Source organism: Podarcis pityusensis, assembly GCF_964106645.2.
Source record: "Podarcis pityusensis genome assembly, chromosome: 2".
Taxonomy (NCBI): domain Eukaryota; kingdom Metazoa; phylum Chordata; class Lepidosauria; order Squamata; family Lacertidae; genus Podarcis; species Podarcis pityusensis.
Window position 1 is genome coordinate 114,801,348 of NC_138029.1, and position 19,354 is coordinate 114,820,701.

A 19,354-nucleotide genomic window follows, 5' to 3' on the forward strand; every position below is an offset into this window, starting at 1 on the left:
CATGTGTACCTTCCACTCTAGGCAGCCTCACAACAAAATATAGAAACACAGTAAAAACCATACACAGTTTTGCAAAAGACGCCCCTCTTCACCCCTGACCTTTGACATCCAAGATACCTATATATTTAGGTCCCAGTCTATTCTCTTGACTACAATTTATTTTGTGAATTGTGTTGTTGTTTTTATTGTTGTAAGCCACCCTGCGACTTCATGGTGAAGGGCGGATAATAAATCTAATGCATTGGATGGTATATTCAACTAAATTTTATACAGAGTAAAAAGGTAAAGGGACCCCTGACCATTAGGTCCAGTCGTGACCGACTCTGGGGTTGCGGTGTTCATCTCGCTTTATTGGCTGAGGGAGCCGGTGTACAGCTTCCGGGTCATTTGGCCAGCATGGTTCGCTTCTGGCGAACCAGAGCAGCGCACGGAAACACCGTTTACCTTCCCGCCAGAGTGGTACCTATTATCTACTTGCACTTTGACGTGCTTTCGAACTGCTAGGTTGGCAGGAGCTGGGACCGAGCAATGGGAGCTCACCCCGTCACGGGGATTCAAACCGCCGACCTTCTGATCGGAAAGTCCTAGGCTCTGTGGTTTAACCCACAACGCCACCTGCATCCCTTTTATACAGAGTAGACGTATTCAAATGAATAGACCTAACTTACGGTAGTTATATTCATTAATTTCAGGGTTGGTCTGTTCTGAGTATAACCTAGTAATAAATACAGTGGTACCTCGGGTTACAGACGCTTCAGGTTACAGACTCCGCTAACCCAGAAATATTACCTTGGGTTAAGAACTTTGCTTCAGGGTGAGAACAGAAATCGCGCAGCGACAGCGGGAGGCCCCATTAGCTAAAGTGGTACCTCAGGTTAAGAACAGTTTCAGGTTAAGAATGGACCTCCAGAACGAATTAAGTTCTTAACCCGAGGTACCACTGTAATGATAATAATGTCAATAGGCAAATGCCACCTATTATTATTATTATTATTATTATTATTATTATTATTATTTGTGTGAGAGAGACTTGGAACTTCCTGCCCTCCATCTGTGATCCATTTCCTCCTCTTCTGCACACTAGGCTCCGGAAAGATTGTCTTTGCTGAAGAAAGCAGTCGAGGTTCACAGCACCCTCACAGAGCAGGTAACAAAACCCCCTGTACAGGAGTGGCTTGGTTGCATAAAGGATAGACACAGGAAGCACTTGATGCCTACTTTTACAGCTGGCTTTGAATGACTAATTTCCCCTCTCTGCTTTTCTCCTGACCCTTTCCTTCTCTTTGTGCAACTTGTATTTTTATTTAGCCTGCAAGACTGTCACCATGCATGCTCTCTCTTTCTCTGTCTAATTGATGTGAGTGGCAGTTGGATACACAAATCGTATGAAAAGTGAGATTTAAAAAAATGTAACCAACAAACAAGGGACTCTGTGAGGAGTTCTGCAGGACTTGTGTCTTCCTGTTGGTAGCGAATGGGAAGCTCATTGTTGGAAATTCTGCTACAAGACAAAATGGCAGCAGGATTCTTTCTTTAAAAACACATAAAGTGTGTTTCTTGTTGGGAACTAATCTGGCGCTGAGTGAAAGAAGGCCTGATTTTGTGTGTATTAAAAAAGAAAAGAAAACGCTGTTACGTGTAGGCCCGAGCCCTGAGGAACTGCAGGTGACAATTAGGGCGTAAATAGGTGAAACAGTCAATCTTTGACTAGATCCCTTCTTACAGTATTTGAAAAGAACAAAAAGGTTTGGTGGGTGGGAGCAAGGGGGAAAGGAATTTAGACCAGCTCCACAGTGCTGCAGGAAGTGCGTTTAAATTATTTTGCCTGTGCTGTTTTTGTGATTTGATTTCTTCCCCGCACCTTTTCCCAAAGATTGTAGGTTGTGAATCTCCAACTGTGACATCTTAGATATATTTAAAGCTCCTCTTGACACCACCACATGGTGGTGGTTGCAGGAAAAGCTATTTTAAGTGGGCGGGTGGCAGCTCTTGTTCTGAAACAAGCAGCACTATAGCAGCCCATAGTGACAGAGCACAAGTATTGCAACACCTAGGAAAGTGCGGAGGAAAACCATGGTTTGCCCAGTCCTGAGTCCAGGCTCCTTTTTTAAGGAAACAAGAGCCCACAGGTATCAAGCTATAGAAATATAACTGTACACCATTTTGGATGAGCAAGCTCACCCTTTCTTCTCTAGCTGCGTCCGGAACGCATGCAAGCTTTGGGGGTGCCTTGGAACAGCGGCGTCATAAAGTCTGCTTCCCATAGAGCAGTGAGAAACCCTCTGTCCTCTGATTCTCTTGCAGGCTCTGGCTGGGCAAGGCATCGACCGCCATTTGCTGGGAATGAAGTTGGAGGCCATTGCCGATGGCTTCCGGGTGCCGGAGCTTTTCATGGACACTTCCTACGCTGTGGCGTCTCACTGGAAACTCTCCACGGGACAGGTAGAGTCTGCTAGGCCTCCACATTCCTGTGTAGCTCAAGCTCAGAGTCCTTTACGTCTTCCGTTCACCCTCTTTGAGTCCCTAATTATATGTCCCAGTGACATTTATTTATAAAAATGCTTGAGTACAGCAACTTCATTAAAAAAATAAAATTCAAGTGGTATATATTCACCATTGGTCAACATTCCAGTGTTTCCCAGACTTGGGTCTCCAGCTATTTTTGGACTACAGTTCCCATCATTCCTGACCACTGGTCCTGCTAGCTAGGGGTGATGGGAGTTGTAGTCCAAAAACAGCTGGAGGTCCAAGTTTGGGAAACACTGGTCTACACTGACTGGCAGTGGCCCGTCAAGGTTTCAAACTGGGCTCTGTCGCAACCCTACCCAGAGAGGCTAAGGATTCAACCTGGGACCTTTTGCATGAAAAATATGTGTCATACCACGGAGCCGTGGCCCTTGTGTTGTGACTTTTCAAGAGCCTCCTCACACGTGAACCTCCTTGGTTGCCAAGGCCTTCTGGAGAAATTCTGCTCTGGGTTTCAGTCTTAGAATCTGTGGGTGTGCGGAGCAGGGCCTCGTCAGTGATGGCACCATGATTGTGGGATGCTCTTCCCAGGAGGCCTGACAAGCAACATCCCTTAAAAAACACCCCACCCCAATTCTTATTACAATTTAGTCATACCTTTTCCTTATGGAGCCCGAGATTCTCTTTCCTTCCTCCTCTTACTCTAACCAGTATTGTGAAGAAGGTCCAGTTGAGAGGAAGTGGTCAAACATCACCTAGTTAGCTTCATGGCTGAGTGAGAATTTGAATCTGGTGCTCCTCCGACACAAGACTTTTCCTGCCCCAAGTGGAAAAAAACATGCTTGTTCCACCAGACAGACTTATGAATCAGTGTGTTGCTTCTGAGGCTGGTGCTTACTGGTGAAGACCTTTTTTTGTTTTACTTCCTTTGTGGTTTGTGGAATATTGTTGTTTATGTCATTCCTCGGTCCAGTATACCTGAAGGAACCTCTCCACCCCCATCGTTCCGCCCGGACACTGAGGTCCAGTGCCGAGGGCCTCCTGGCGGTTCCCTCACTGAGAGAAGCCAAGTTACAGGGAACCAGGCAGAGGGCCTTCTCAGTAGTGGCACCCGCCCTGTGGAACACCCTCCCACCAGATGTCAAAGAGATAAACAATTACCAGACTTTTAGAAGACATCTGAAGGCAGCCCTGTTTAGGGAAACTTTTAATGTTGAATAGGTTATTGTATTTTATTGTTCTGTTGGAAGCCGCCCAGAGTGGCTGGGGAAACCCAGTCAGATGGGTGGGGTATAAATAATAAATTATCATTATTACTGTTATTACTATTATTATCTTAATGTGGAAAAACAGCCAATACTTTAAAGAGAAAGAAGTAACAAGGGATGGTGATGATCTGCTGATCACATTTTATTTTTTCTCCCTCAGGTAGCTGCCCGCACGGATTGTGTGATGTGCTACGGGCCGCTGGTCCCCGACGGCTATGCGGTCTGCTACAACCCTCTGCCTACCCATGTTAACTTTGCTGTTACTGCCTTCAATTGTTGCCAGGAGACCAATGCTGAGCATCTGGCTGGTAGCATCCAGAAGGCCCTGGATGATGTGGGAGCTTTGCTGGGGAACTGGGGAGTTGGGAGCGATCAAAGGCAACCTTGAGAAGACACTCCATACCTCGACGCTTCCTCACCTTGGACCCGAGAGAAGATCCTCTCAGCCTCAGGCCAACGCTTACCACCCATAATTCCAAACACCTCAGGCCAAAAATCTGTGCTCTACCACCCCTTTGTGCCAAAGCTTGTTATCCTCTAGCCTTTCCTTATCCAGAATTCCCTTTGTATCACTCCAGAGGGGGGGAAACAGCTTTCTTTTTTTCTACACAGTCTTAATTCGAAGCCAAATCTATTTCCACGTGGAATAATGAAATAAATGGTTCTTTCGGGAAAATGCTTGTCTTTCATGTTTGGGGAGGAATGAAAAAGAACATGGCGGACACACATGCATGGTGCGGTTCAGTGGAGTTGAAGAAACAGATCTGTAGGCTCACAGGGCAAGTCCCTCCTCTCTGGGCCCATTTTCCTATCTCTGTAACGGGATCCATTTCTCAAGGGAAAAGTGTCTCCTCAAAGGATGCTTATTGCCACGCAAGTCATCTGAACACATTTTGTATCTCTATCTTCTCGAAATCTAACGGAGCATGTTGTGGTTTTTCCAGCTGCCGTGCTGACAGTAATTCTTCACAGCTTCTTAACGGGCAGTTTTCTTCAAGCAAGTTCTTGTGCCACCTCTCTCTTTAGCAAGAGTTAACCAGCAAGTTTCACAAAGGTGGTGCAACTCTTGAGCAACCCCCAATTCCTCTCCTCAGAGCTCAAATTTCTAGAGTGGTTTAATACACAAGTCTCTCTTTATAGTGAATTCTGGGAATTGTATCTGCGGGAGGGCAGTAGGGGGTCTCCTAATCATTTTCAGCACCCTTCGCAAACCCAAGGATGTTTAATGTGCTATGACTCTTTTAAAAAGGGATAGTGCAGATGTGGCCTATGTGTCATAAGTGGATTACAGTGGTACCTCAGGTTACAGACGCTTCGGGTTACAAACTCCGCTAACCAGGAAGTGGTTGCTCCAGGTTAAGAACTTTGTCCCAGGATAAAAACGAAAATCGCACACCAGTGGGAGGCGGCCCCATTAACGAAAGCATTCCTCAGGTTAAGAACAGTTTCAGCTTAAGAACGGACCTCTGGAACGAATTAAGTACTTAACCCGAGGTACCACTCTATAGGATTACAGGGACGCGGGTGGTGCTGTGGTCTAAATCACTGAGCCTCTTGGGCTTGCCGATCAGGTCGGCGGTTCGAATCCCCATGACTGAGTGAGCTCCCGTTGCTCTGTCCTAGCTCCTGCCAACCTAGCAGTTCGAAAGCACGCCAGTGGCAGGAAGGTGAATGGCATTTCCGTGCACTCTGGTTTCCATCACGGTGTCCCGTTGCACCAGAAGCAGTCTAGTCATGCTGCCACATGACCCAAAATGCTGTCTGTGGACTAACGCCGGTTCCCTCGGCCTGAAAGCGAGATGAGTGCCACAGCCTGATTCGCCTTTGACTGGAATTAACCATCCAAGGGTCCTTTACCTTTTTCTTTCTTTACCTTATAGGATTATACTTTAATCTTGATTAGGAATGGGGACAAACATGTCCCAAGTATTCTGTTTGTAGCCGTTTTGCTGTCTTACTGCAACTTCGCGCATCACAGCAAAAGGCAGATTTCTGTGTCTCCAAAGCAAGTCAAAAATATCTATTTTAAACTTTTTTTGCACGTTTCAATAGCTTCTCCCCACCTTTATTTTTTAATTGTCCTTAACGCGATGTAAGGCATGGCGCACATTCTGTGGTGAGGATGCACTCATCCAGGGATGGGCGTGCATGTGTAAAAACAGATCAGTGTAGAGTGATCAAGTGTTATTTATTCGTTTATTTCCTGCCTTTCTGCCTGATGGGACACAAGTGTGAAGCAGCCTGCAGTCGTCCTTCAAATGTTACAAGCCATGCATAGTCGGCCTGCAATAAAAATGCAAAAATCCGCCATTGTTGTAACATATGAAGCACTGCAATGAAAGAATTTCAAGTGGATTGGTGACATCTTCCTTCAAAATTATAGGGCTTTGTATGCCAGCTTCAATGTTTCCTTCATTTGGTTTTTATTTTCAGTATAAACAGGACTGTTTTCGTACCCAATCGTGCGCTCTCTCTCTCTCTCTCTCTCTCTCACACACACACACACACACCACTTTTAATTCTTCTCTAAGAGGTGGAGGAAAAAGGAAAACCGGGACATTCTGGGATCAAATTAGAAACCAAGATGGCTTCTGTAATTCCAGGACTGTCCCTGGAAAACCGGGAGACTTTTGAGGATATGCAATCCACAAGGGAGCGATGCGGGTGGCGCTGTGGGTTAAACCACAGAGCCTAGGACTTGCCGATCAGAAGGTCGGTGGTTCGAATCCCCTTGACGGGGTGAGCTCCCGTTGCTCGATCCCTGCTCCTGCCAACCTAGCAGTTTGAAAGCACGTCAAAGTGCAAGTAGATAAATAGGTACTGCTCTGGCGGGAAGGTAAACAGCGTTTCTGTGTGCTGCTCTGGTTCGCTAGTTATGCTGGCCACATGACCCGGAAGCTGTACACCGGCTCCCTCGGCCAATAAAGCGAGATGAGAACCGCAACCCCAGAGTCGGCCACGACTGGACCTAATGGTCAGGGGTGCCTTTACCTTTAATCCACAAGGGAGGAAGCAGCAACAGGTCTCCGCAGTTCTGACAAAGACACAAAAGACAACCTTGAAGGAGTTCATGTTCATTTATTTTTCACAGGTATTTCTCCATTTCATTTGTAGGAAAAACAAATTGAGGAAAGCTGCTGAAAGAGGTTTGAGGCAGTGGCACTTTGTGGAGCTGCTGCGTGTGGGAAGAGGAAGGAGAGGGGTTTGCGGGGGGGGGGGCCATGAGCCCCAGAACTCTTTTCTTTCTTGGCATCCTTTGCCCACCCCTTTGGCAGCCCCAAAACAGGAAGCGGCCCAGGAAGAAATGGGGAGGGGGCAGGTCTTCAAGGCCCCCCGAAGCAGCTAAAGAGGAGGTTGCGTTGCTCAATATACACAACAGACATCATCATATTACAAAAACACCTCACTCAATTAAAAAAAGGGAGGAAGAACGTGGATGTTTCCATGCGGAGAGGCCTTCTCTATGAGCACTTCGCAGATTCCTTCTCCTGTTCGATGGCTGAAAGAGAAGGAGGAACTATTAGGGCTCTGGCAAGTATTAAACATTTTTTTTATTTAATAATTTTTTATTAAAGTTTAAAACAACAAAACAAGAAAAACAACACACACAAAAAACAATACAAAACTTAACAATAAAAACACAAAACACAACAATTAAAAACAAACTCTCTTTTCCATTTCCAATTTTAAATTACTTATTTTCTAGACTTCCTCAAACCTCCCTCTTTTGTATTCCAGTCCACATTATTTGTACAGCAGTTTCTTTTCCACTTTTTTAATCCCAATCTTTAATTTAATAAAATGTTAAAATATAGAACTTCAACTTTTTTTTTTTAAACCTAATCCTTGATCTTAATATCATATAACTTTAAAATTTTCCCTTTTAATATCAAATTTCCATTTCTTTAAACATCTTTAATCTTGGTCTTTAATCTTAATCTATCCTTAACTTTAACCTGTGCAGCTGGAAACCACTTGTTTTCAGTCCAACATCACTCTACTGGCAAGTATTAAACATTACCCAGGCATGTTTTGCAACTGGAATGGGTCCAATTGCGACTACATGGAGATTCCTTAAGAGGCTGTGAGCTTCATGACTGAGTGGGGACTTGAACCCTGATCTCCCACTCGATAACCACTCCACCACACTGGCTTCCTAGAGTACTTCTGCTATGGGGCAGCTTTGTAAGTTAAGTAGGTAAATAATATGGTTCGGCGATTTTTTTCTTAAAATTATAAAGCAGTACGGAAGTGAAATGAATAATAGTAATGAAACTCCTCTAGGCGGGGAAAATGGCACCTAGACATTGGGGCGACCGTAAACTAGATTATTAACCTTGATAATAATTTTTATTAGTTTTCAATTACAACAATCCAATAATAGCCTCATTATAACAATGCGAAATTATAATACAATAATACTAATCACTGTGATGCTAAATTATACAATTTAGGTACCTCCCCCACATGCTAGTATTAATGGCTTGATCATTTTCTTTGTTTCTGCATTCCAAAATCTTACTAATTTCAATTATGCTCCAGTCCAAATATCAATCCCTTATATCGCAACTGCAGTTTATATACCTGTGTTTCAAACATATGAATGGATTGCTTATAGATGTAGACTTTGGATGAATATATTGACATTTGGTACGAGCTTATACAGCATATAATATGTTCCTAATAATCATGTACGTATTAGGACATTATTATATAATAATGTATTGAAATGTAACCGATTCTACACATTGGATTATACCATGGGTAGGCAAACTAAGGCCCGGGGGCCAGATCTGGCCCAATTGCCTTCTAAATCCAGCCCGTGGACAGTCCAGGAATCAGTGTGAGTAGAATGTGCCCTTTATTTGGGTTATTTGTGGGGCCTGCCTGGTGTTTTTACATGAGTAGAATGTGTGCTATTATTTAAAATGCATCTCTGGGTTATTTTGTGGGACATAGGAATTTGTTCATATATTTTTTTCAAAATACAGTATAGTCCGGCCCCCCACAAGGTCTGAGGGACAGCGGACCGGCCCCCTGCTGAAAAAGTCTGCTGACCCCTGAATTACACTATACATTTCTTATTGTATCATTTGTACTCCCCCAGCCCCATTTCCTTTCATCACTTATTTCGAATACCTGAAATTCCTTTTAAAAAAATACTACTACTAATAAAAAGTGGGTCTTCGGGGGCATGGAGGCCTCACTCAGCCAGCCAGCCGAGTGCAAAAATTTCAGGTGGGGCCCTGAGATGCCCAGACATGCTCAGCTCCTCCTCAGGAGCCAGATTCCTGTTGGATGATGTCGACAGAAAGCAGCAGCAGCAGCAGCAGCAGCCCCTCTGCTGCCACAGGATACTCCTCCTTCCTTGCCAGGAACCAGAAGTAGAGGAAAGAGGAATCCAGTTTTATCCGGAGCGCCAATCCCAGGGGTGGGGCCGCTGAATGCAGAACAAGCCCGGCCAGGGGTCAGGCAGTCAAGGCACTTCTGTGGGACTTCCAAGCAGCACCAGTCTGCCCTGGGCTTTCCCAGCAGCACCAGACTCTGGTCAGACCCTGTTCAGTATTGCCTACACTCTCCGTGGTTTCAGGCAGGGACCTCTCTTGCCCACCCCCCGGAGATGCCAGTGAACTGGGCGAGCTGCGTGGGCTCTTGCTTGAAGCTGCAACCAGCTGACCCGCCAAGCCGTGGGTCAAGTTTGCCCTTCCCCAAGTTGCAGAGCTTAGGGAAACCAGAGTCCCAGTTACGCCCGCAGGGAAGGCTGCTCCGTCCCAGGAAACACTTACTCTCCTGCGAAGGAAGCGTGTTCTTCTCCTCCGTGTTGGTTTTCTTGAGCTTCTTCTTATCAAACTTCTCCACTTCGGAGAGGTCGGGTTTGTCACACATCTTGGCCACAGGGAAGCGAGACGACAACTTGAGAACTGCAAGAAAGCACAGACACTTCCGTTAAGGGTGGGGTGGGGGGAGAGGCAGCACCCAAACAGCAGAGGGAAAGGCAACCCCCCACTACACACACACACACACACACACACACACAGAAACTAGGCTTTATTTCACCCGGGTCAAAGGCTTGGGCAGGGGTAGGCAAACTAAGGCCCGGGGGCCAGATCCAGCCCAATTGCCTTCTAAATCCGGCCCGCAGACGGTCTGGGAATCAGAGTGTTTTTACATGAGTAGAATGTGTCCTTTTATTTAAAATGCATCTCTGGGTTATTTGTGGGGCCTGCCTGGTGTTTTTACATGAGTAGAATATGTGCCTTTAAAGTGGTACCTCAGGTTAAGAACTTAATTTATTCCAGAGGTCCGTTCTTAACCTGAAACTGTTCTTAACCTGAAGCACCGCTTTAGCTAATGGGGCCTCCCGCTGCCGCCGCGCAATTTCTGTTCTCATCTTGAAGCAAAGTTCTTAGCCTGAGGTACTATTTCTGGGTTAGCGGAGTCTGCAACCTGAAGCATATGTAACCTGAAGCGTATGTAACCCGAGGTACCACTGTATTTAAAATGCATCTCTGGGTTATTTGTGGGGCATAGGAATTCGTTCATTTTTCCTTTTCAAAATCTAGTCTGGCCCCCCCACAAGGTCTGAGGGACAGTGGACCGGCCCCCTGCTGAAAAAGTTTGCTGACCCTTGGGCTTGGCACCCCCCATTTAGATAAGACATGCACTAGTGCACGCAAACACCCGGCACATTTGTTCTTAAAGGGCATAAAACGTCCAACATAATTTGAAATCCTAGAATTGTAGAGTTGGAAGGGACCCCTAGAGTCCAACTCCTCACAGTCCACAAATCTCAACTAGATCGTACCTCTGCTTAAAAACCTCCAAGGAGGCAGAGCCCAAGGGAGTTCGTTCCACTGTCAAGCAGCTCTCGCTGTCAGAAAGTTCTTCCTGATGTTTAGGAATCTCCTTTCATGGAGCATGGAGCCACGGCTTCGAGTCCTACCCTCCAGAGCAGGAGAAAACAAGCTTGTTCCCTCTTCCACATGACAGCCCTTGAGATATTTGAAGATGGGTGTCCTATCTCCTCTCAATCTCCCCTTCAACCCTCAGGCGAAACATAAACTGCTCCTTCAACTGTTCCTCACTTGATCATCTTGGTTGCCCTCCTCTGCACATGTTCCAGCTTCTCAACATCCTTTTTAAATTGTGGCGCCCAGAACTGGACACAGCATTCCAGGTGTGCCGAATAGCGCAGCAGTATTACTTCCCTTGATCTGGAAATTATACTTCTGTTGATGCAGCATTCGCTTTTTTTGCTGCTGCATCACACTGCTGGCACATGTTAAGCTTGTGGTCCGCTAAAACCCTAGATCCTTTTCATGCGTACTGTAAGGTGTGCCCCCCCATCTTATATTGGTGCAGGTGGTTTTTTGCCAGCCACGGTGTGAGGCGGGGAGGCTGCAGCTGGTCCACAAAGCCCCTATATTGAATAGCCTTGTGCCCTTGTCGCTCCGGCTGCCAGCGGCAGCCTTGCACAAAATGTTTTTTATTTGCTGTTTTTCATTCAAAGGGATCCCAAAGTGGCTTACAAATAACCAGCATGATAAAATGTAATAGAACATATGTAATGAACAAATTGAGACAGCATTTATAATCTATAAAGCAATGTTAGAATTAATTAAGTACTGTTAAGTCAATACATACACTCTCCATGCCCCTATGACTCATATTTCGTTCTATTGAGCTCGATAAAATACACATAAACTCAGTGCCCTGCCAAGGTAGCAACTCCCTTTTGAAGGAGGGGCAGCACAGGTGAAATCAAACACCCACAAAGGCAAACAGAGTCTCTCCCCCCTCAGTTTTTTTCCACTGGAAACGGCTCTCTTTTTCCTGCTCTGGAGGGCAGGACTCGCACCAAGGGCTTCAAGTGACAAGAAAGGACATCAGAACTTTCTGACAGTAAGAGCTGTTTGCTAGTGGAACAGACTCTCTGAGAGGTTGTAGACCTCTCCTAGGAGGTTTTAAAGCAGAGTTGTGCGGCCACCTGTCATGGATGCTTTAGTTGCGATACCTGCATTGCAGGGGGTTGGACTAGATGACCCCTGAGTCCCTTCCAACACTATGATTCTGTGAAGGCTCCTAGGCCTGGAGGGTGGGGCAAGGCAGGTGGAAAAAGCCATTATGTACTGTGCAACACAATATCTCTCCCCTTACTATTGACATAGTTAAGTCATCGTACTATTACAAGCGTTATCACGCAGGAAGCAACATACTGGATATTTTTTTTTTTCAAGAAAACCTATTGTTCAAGGTGCATGTTGTTCGAAAGTTCTGCACCGTTCCTCCTCCCTGGCTGCTCCCGTTGCCCGACAGCTGATGCGAGTCAGTTTGGTCGTCTGAACGCGAGCTCGGGTTTCTCTCCCTCCAAACAGCAGCGCAAGTGTTCGATGGCCCCCAAACCATCGTTTACCGCGATGGGGTCCCAACCCAAACTGCAAAACAGGCATGCACCGAATTCGCCGGACACACCCACGGGATCCTGCACCTCGCAGGAGCAAGGGAGATGCTTAATCCCCCGTGCATCCATCCAGGTCCCCGTCGGCCAAGCATTTCGGAAGCATGCGCATGCCGCCCCCCTCCCTCGCCATAACGCGCCCGCCCCAAGGGATCCCACCAGGAAGATCAAAGCAAGGAGCGCCCCCTCCCCGGGCTTTGCAACCCCCCCCCCCCGCCACGCGCCCCTGGACGGCACAGCCCAACAGCCCCGGACACAAAGCTCCGGCCACCGCCCCTCTTTCTCTGCGCTACCTTCAACTGTCTGCAGCCCTCGAACTGATCCGCACCGCGCTCTCCGAAGGCAACGTGTCCGGGGCGGCCTTTTATAGCTGGCGTCGAGCCGCGCGGCACGCCGGGAAGTGTAGTCCCCTCGCTTGGCTGGGCTGCGGCGGCCGCGGCGGAGAAAACTACGCGCCCCAGGGCTGGACGGGGCGGGCCCGCCTCCCCGCCCCCCGCTCCTCGGGAGGGCATGCCCGAGCTGGCAGGGGCAGCACGTGGCCCCCGGGAAGCGGGGCGATGAGGCAGGTGGGGTTTTTCTGAATGCCCAACCCTAGTGTTGAAAGGGGACACCAGGAGGCATCTAGTCCAACCCCCCCAGCAAGGCAGGAATTTCAAAGCATCCAGTGAGAAACCTTCCCTCGGAAGTCTTTGCCTTCCAGTCCCTGCCAGCCCACTCTAGGTCCAGTAGCGCGGATGTGGCGCCCCTCTGTCGCCCCCCCCCCATGTGCCAGCAGGAAATCACCCCGACGGCTCGATACGCGCTGTCGTGCATGGTGCCCCCGGGCAACAGAATGGTGACAACGCCTCTCCCGCCCGGGAAAGTCGTCTGCCCAGACATGGGAACTGTTCCCGGCAGCCCCCGATGCGTGTCCTCTGACTGATCCCTCTCCGCCGCCAAATGGATCGAAATGACAGCACGGCTGAGCTTTCCCGTAACCTTGCTTGGTTCCTCGACCCTGCCACACTTACTCGAAAGTAAGCCCCAAGTGACCACTGAGTAAACAGGACATGTTTGTCCGTGCTGTTAGCGCCCCACCTGCATTGATTCGTTGTTGCAGTCATTCTTACAACAGCCTTGCGAGGCCGGCCTGTCTCGATGGCTGGTGTTCTTCCCAGCAACACCTGTCAGATGTCTGCTTGGCCCCCAGCCAACGGATGGATTAATTTTTAGGACGGGATAGATGGGTGAGTTTTGAAATTGTGACAAGGGGTTACAGACTCCGCTAACTCAGAAATATTACCTCGGGTTAAGAACTTTGCTTCAGGATGAGAACAGAAATCGTGCGGCGGCAGCAGGAGGCCCCATTAGCTAAAGTGGTGCTTCAGGTTAAGAACAGTTTCAGGTTAAGAACGGACCTTCAGAATGAATTATGTACTTAACCCAAGGTAAGGTAAAGGAACCCCTGACCATTAGGTCCAGTTGTGACAAACTCTGGGGTTGCGGCACTCATCTCGCTTTATTGGCCGAGGGAGCCGGCGTACAGCTTCTGGGTCATGTGGCCAGCATGACTAAGCCGCTTCTGGCGAACCAGAGCAGCGCACGGAAACGCCGTTTACCTTCCCGCCGGAGCGGTACCTATTTATCTACTTGCACTTTTGATGTGCTTTCGAACTGCTAGGCTGGCAGGAGCAGGGACCGAACAATGGGAGCTCACCCCATCGCGGGGATTCGAACCGCCAACCTTCTGATCAGCAAGTCCTAGGCTCTGTGGTTTAACCCACAGCGCCACCCGCGTCCCTCCAGCATATTTAAAAACATTTAAAAAATTAAAAACTTCACTGCTGCTTTGAGCGCCAACCAGTGGCGGAATGTGGGAGCTCCAAAGCCAGGACTTTGATTATTATTTTCCATTATCAGCATACAGTAAGGAATTCATGTTTTAAATTTAATTTATTTACAGGTATAACAAAATAAAATAATAATGGCTAGTCATGACCAGCTTCAGGTAATTATTCGAATAGTTCTTTCTACTGAATCAGTTTAATTCATGCCATTAGTCAGTACAGAGATACAGCTCACTTAAAAAAAGCAAAGTTTACTGCATTACACATAATGATTTGTGTCTGTATACTGTAATACTGAATAACTAGTTATGCATGTGGGTGCATATATCTGCAGCAATAAGTACAGTCCCACTTCCTCAGAAGAGTCAGAGGTGAGTTTGGCTTATCAAAGTCTTTAGTGTGCAAATTAATTCAACCATTGCATTGTTTGTTCCTTGCTTCCCTGGTTTGTTAACAGTGGAAGCCCCCTTGCGTTTACTCAGAAGAAAGTGGCAGTGTGTTCAAAGGGACTTCCCCTTATACTTGTTTCGCAATGCAGCTTAAATTAATTAATACCCGCATGCAGCAAGTTTTTTTCCCCCAGCTGGAGCTCACCTGGCACCTCTCAGGTGGGTTCAGGCACTTCTCAGGTGGGCACCATTCCCATTCTAAGAGAATGAGGGAGGCATTCATGGTGAGTTGCGGCACCTCTTTTTCTAGAAAACCAGCACTACCCGCATATACAGTGGTACCTCGCAAGACGAATGCCTCGCAAGACAAAAAACTCGCTAGACGAAAGGGTTTTTTGTTTTTTGAGCTGCTTCGCAAGACGATTTTTGCTATGGGCTTGCTTCGCAAGACGGAAACGTCTTGCAAGTTTGTTTCCTTTTTCTTAACACCGTTAATACAGTTGTGACTTGACTTCGAGGAGCAACTCATAGAACGCGGTGTGGTAGCCTTTTTTGAGGTTTTTAAAGACTTTGGTGATTTTTGAAGCTTTTCCAAAACTTTCCCGACACCGTGCTTCGCAAGACGAAAAAAATCGCAAGATGACAAAACTCGCGGAACGAATTAATTTCGTCTTGCGAGGCACCACTGTAGTACAAAAAGGAAGAACCTGAGGTGTGCACCTCCAGTTTTGGTCCTGCCCAGCCCCATGCAAGCGCCTGTTCCTCAGAGGCAGGTCCCCATCTCAATGGGAACCACTTCTGATGGTGCTGAGGACTGCAGTCGGAAGCACAGACTGGATCGAGGAGAAGGCCTTAGGTGGCAAGATCAGCAGATGTTTCTCCATCAGCCTCAGGTTTCTGCAGAGGATTCTGCGACCTGTATTTTCCACCTGCAGTTTTGCTCTAGAACTGGGTCTCTTCCCCGCCCCCCAATATTAAACATTGTCCTCCGTGCTGTTTCCTCTCCCCGCCTCCCCTACGGGGACCTTTCTTCTCTGGCCTGGCCCAGAATAATGTCCCCCACTCTGGGAAGGCCTTAACGGGATGGGATAGGGGCTCCTAGCCCCTGATGTCCACGAGTAAGTCATAGATGGCTGTGGTGAGGCCCCATGTGACTCCGGCCCGGAGGATGAGCAGGGACCCTCCTCTGTAGAGGAGCGTGGCTTTCCTGCCCCGAGCCCTCCAGACGGCTGCAGCTGCCGCCGGGAGTCTGAGGGTCTCCTCCTTCCCCACCTGAGACTGCACGTTGGCGATGAGGACGCCGAGAGGGAAGAGGAGGAAGGAGATGGCGGTTCCGTTCACGCTGCCTGACACCAGGGCCGGGAGCCAGCGGGGCAAGCCCCTGTCAGACAGGCCATTGCGGAGGGGGTCCTTGAAGGAGAAGTAGAGGGCACAGCCCAGGCCATTGCGGGTCAGGATGAGGCTGAGGCCTCGGTAGTAGCCCAGGGCCAGCCTCTCCTTGGGGGCGTAGGAGTTGAATTCCTCCAGGATGCTCCAGGTTGTGGGGAATCTCCTCACAGTCCGCCCGTCCTGGAGAACGTTCTGGACCCTCTCGAAGGGGCCAAAGGCCAGCGCTTCCAGGAAGCCCGAGAGGAGGCCTGCGAAGGCTCGGTCTCTCAGTGAGTAAGGCCCGGGAGACCTGTCTGAGAAGGCCCGAAGGAGGTTGTCGTGGGTGCCGTACATCAAGGCCCCTTGCAGCGTTCTGGCCAGAAGCGGAGGGGCAATGCCTCGTGCAAAGCCGGCAAGACCCTCCTGGCGCAGCTGGCTGATGGCCTCCGTGATGGACAAGGCGTGGAGCTGCTGGCGGAAAATGGTCTTGTAGACAGGGAAGGTCACCAGCGTGGTGGCGAAGCTGGAAGCAGCTCCCACAGCACAGCTGGCGGAGCTCCATCTTTTGTGGTGATTCTCCTCCATCTTCCTGGAGTTCCTGCTGGGAGTCTTCCTCTTTTGGACTGCAAGATTTAGAAGAGAGAAATAATAACAACAATAATTTTAGTATTTGTACCCCACCCCAGCCACTTGGGCAGCTTCCAGCATATTTAAAAACATAATAAAGCATTAAAAAACTTCCCTATATAGGGCGGCCTTCAGGTGTCTTCTAAAGGTTGTATACAGTGGTACCTCTGGATGTGAACGGGATCCGTTCCGGAGCCCTGTTCGCATCCTGAAGCGAACGCAACCTGCATCTGCGCGTCTGCAGGTCGCAATTCGCTGCTTCTGCGCATGCGCATGGCGTCTGCGCATGCGCAAGCAGCAAAGCCTGGAAGTAATGCATTCCGTTACTTTATTTATCTACTTGCGCTGGTGTGCTTTCAAACTGCTAGGATGGCAGAAGTTGGGACAGAGCAACGGGAGCTCACCACCATCGCACAGATTCAAACTGCCAACCTTCCGACTGGCAAGCCCAAGAGGCTCAGTGGTTTAGACCACAGCGCCACCCGCGTCCCGGTTGGGAAAGACATCCCCCCCGCGCATGAGACATTGCTTCCAGTCAGTGTAGACAATATTGGGGTAGGTGGGCCAACACCCTGACTGGGCAAGATGGCGTCCTAGGTTCCTATGAAGAGATACAGAGACTTATATGACTAACATGAGGGGTCTGTCACACAGAGGAGAAGCCGGGGGGGGGGCGGGAGAGGGCTGCCCCCCTTAAATGAAGCAAAGCAATTAAAAATACTTAACTAAAAGTAGAAATTGCAGAAAGATTCTGACAGATTTTTCTGAGCACGTGGGGTCAAAAGAAAGTAATTTAAAACAACTCTTGTTGAGACATATCATTCCGAATCTGCTAGACAGAGCCAGACGGAAGATGAGTGTCCTGCCTTTCCCTAACATAAATACTGACTATGCCCCTTCATAAGAAGCAGGGCTGGGAGAGAGGCGGGAAGCAAAGGCTCTGTTGTGGCCTGGAGCTTTTATCCTCCGATCTGCAGTAATGTTGCAGGAGGGCTCACTTTCTTATAGGAAAGGTGATGCTAAGGGGTTTCTGGCCGGAGAGCAGAATGCTGCACTAGATGAGCAACTGGCCTGATCCAGCCTTAGATCTCTTCTTCAGATCTGCTCTACTACCTCATTTGGCTGCATGCGTAGATCAGGCCTCACATGAATCGACTGCAACGCTGGGAGAGCTTCCTGCAAAATGGGGTGGGGTTGCATTTGCTGAGTCTCCTTAAGTCTCCATCAGGCTGCAGGGGATCGCCGTTCGTTAGGAGGTCCCATCGCAGAGGGCAGGCAGATTCCCACCACCACCACCCTCCATCCCCCAATCCTCTGGACAGCAGCCTCTGAAAGCCCCACATTTTGGCAGAGGGTGATGCATCAGCCACCGGCCTTGGCTCGGGTACCTGAACAAATCTTCTCCTTCCTAAAGGCCCCAAGTGATGCTCAGAGGTGCAGTTCTTCCTTGCAGCACTCCAAAGAAACAGCAGCCACAGGCCAGGAGATCTGTCCCCGTGCCATCCTCCTCCCTTAACTTTCTCGCTCACTTACTCTATTCTTTCAGGTGCCAGAGGGGGGGTTGCAGAGAGAGAGAGAGAGACGCCTCCCACTTCCTTTCTCACAAGAAGCTGTTGCTGCTGCTGCTGTCTGCGCGGTCCATGGACTTCCGGCTGCCTGTGCTCTCCTGCTCAGCAGCCAAAGATGCATTCGCTGCATCCTTTGGCGTCAGGAGAGCCCAACCCCTTCTTGCAACGGAGCGCTTTGCAGAAAATTAAACGAAAGGCTTCTCTCCCCCGCTCCCCCCATACCCTGCGAGACAACGCAGAAAGTGGCTACTAGCTCCCATGTGCTTCTTTGAATGAAATTTTGAAACGCACAATTGTCAGCGAAACATTAAGCAAAAAGCACAGCACCACGCGCTCTCCATCAGGAGCCGCAATAATTTCCTCCAATCAATACCTGGATTGCTTTGGATGAGATTCCTGCACACCACGGAGTTGGACTAGATGAGCCTTGGAGATCCCTTCCAACTCTACAATTCTATGATTTTTTTGTGGGGTACCCACCCCATTTCCTTATTTGTTATTTTATTCTAGGGCCACTGTGTTTCTGTGAGTGTTGTACAAAACCACTCTTGATTGGGGCAGGGGGGCGGCGAGAATCGCTGTGGAATTCAGGAAAGCCCCCCCCCCCATTAAGAAAGTTATATGCAGGATTGGAATTGCCCAAAAAAGATGTTAGATTGTTTTTGTATGCCACAACTGCAGCAAGAATTTTGTTAGCCAAAAATTGGAAATTGCAAGAAATAGCAACAGTGGAGGAATGGCAGATGAAGATGATGGACTTTTTGGAGCTGGCTGACCTGACTGGAAGGATCCGCGATCAGAAAGAGGAGGCATATCAAGAAGTTTGGAAGAAATTTAAGGATTATTTAGCTAGATATTCTAATATAATATAAGTAGAACTGTTTGTAAGTACCAAATTGGCCTAGGAGTAAAATATGTTGAATTGTATAACATTATGGATTGAAATTATCATTAAGAGAAAGAAAGGTAGCAATTTGAATAAGTTAAGTTTTTTAGTTACAGATAGGTAGCCGTGTTGGTCTGCCATAGTCAAAATAAAAAAATTCCTTCCAGTAGCACCTTAAATGGCACCCCCCCTTCAGCCTGACACCTGGTGCTGCCTGCACCCCCATTGCTAAGCCCCTGCTAGGGGGCCCCTACCCTTCCCCACCCATTCCATCTACCCCTTTGCAAATCCTTCCCAGGTTACCCTGACCCCCACTTTTAAAGGAGGAACACGTGGGAGATTTCAAGGGGTCAAAAATAAATAAATAATGGATGTACCTACTATATTAGAAGCAAAAAAAACTTGTTTTGATGTATTGGAAGAGCCGCAAAAAGATTCCATTGAAATTTTACATCACATATCCAGCACACAACATAAAAGCAAGATTCCAAAGGATCT

General features: G+C 48.1%; 3 protein-coding genes across 3 annotated transcripts in view; 1 reads left to right on the top strand and 2 right to left on the bottom strand.

The window, feature by feature from the left end:
* The window catches only part of LOC308469563 (carnitine O-acetyltransferase-like), a 40,565-nt gene extending 36,155 nt beyond the window's left edge, over positions 1-4,410 (top strand). Inside the window, exons 12-14 of the mRNA XM_080992198.1 lie at positions 1,085-1,147; positions 2,305-2,442; positions 3,895-4,410. Of these exons, the coding sequence (XP_080848324.1) occupies positions 1,085-1,147; positions 2,305-2,442; positions 3,895-4,122 (429 nt within the window). The 3' untranslated portion in view covers positions 4,123-4,410. The remainder of the gene's footprint in view (positions 1-1,084; positions 1,148-2,304; positions 2,443-3,894) is intronic.
* A 2,382-nt stretch (positions 4,411-6,792) lies between these two features.
* LOC308470147 (thymosin beta-15A homolog) lies at positions 6,793-12,629 on the bottom strand. Its single transcript, XM_080993436.1, has 3 exons — positions 12,486-12,629; positions 9,521-9,655; positions 6,793-7,233 (listed from the first exon to the last, which is right to left on the bottom strand). The coding sequence occupies exons 2-3, from the start codon at positions 9,618-9,620 to the stop codon at positions 7,196-7,198; spliced, it is 138 nt and encodes a 45-aa protein (XP_080849562.1). The 5' UTR covers positions 9,621-9,655; positions 12,486-12,629; the 3' UTR covers positions 6,793-7,195.
* A 2,780-nt stretch (positions 12,630-15,409) lies between these two features.
* Positions 15,410-18,153, bottom strand: SLC25A53 (solute carrier family 25 member 53). Its single transcript, XM_080993241.1, has 2 exons — positions 17,791-18,153; positions 15,410-16,398 (listed from the first exon to the last, which is right to left on the bottom strand). Exon 2 carries the CDS (start codon positions 16,358-16,360, stop codon positions 15,506-15,508), a length of 855 nt encoding a protein of 284 aa, XP_080849367.1. The 5' UTR covers positions 16,361-16,398; positions 17,791-18,153; the 3' UTR covers positions 15,410-15,505.
* Positions 18,154-19,354: the final 1,201 nt, after the last annotated feature.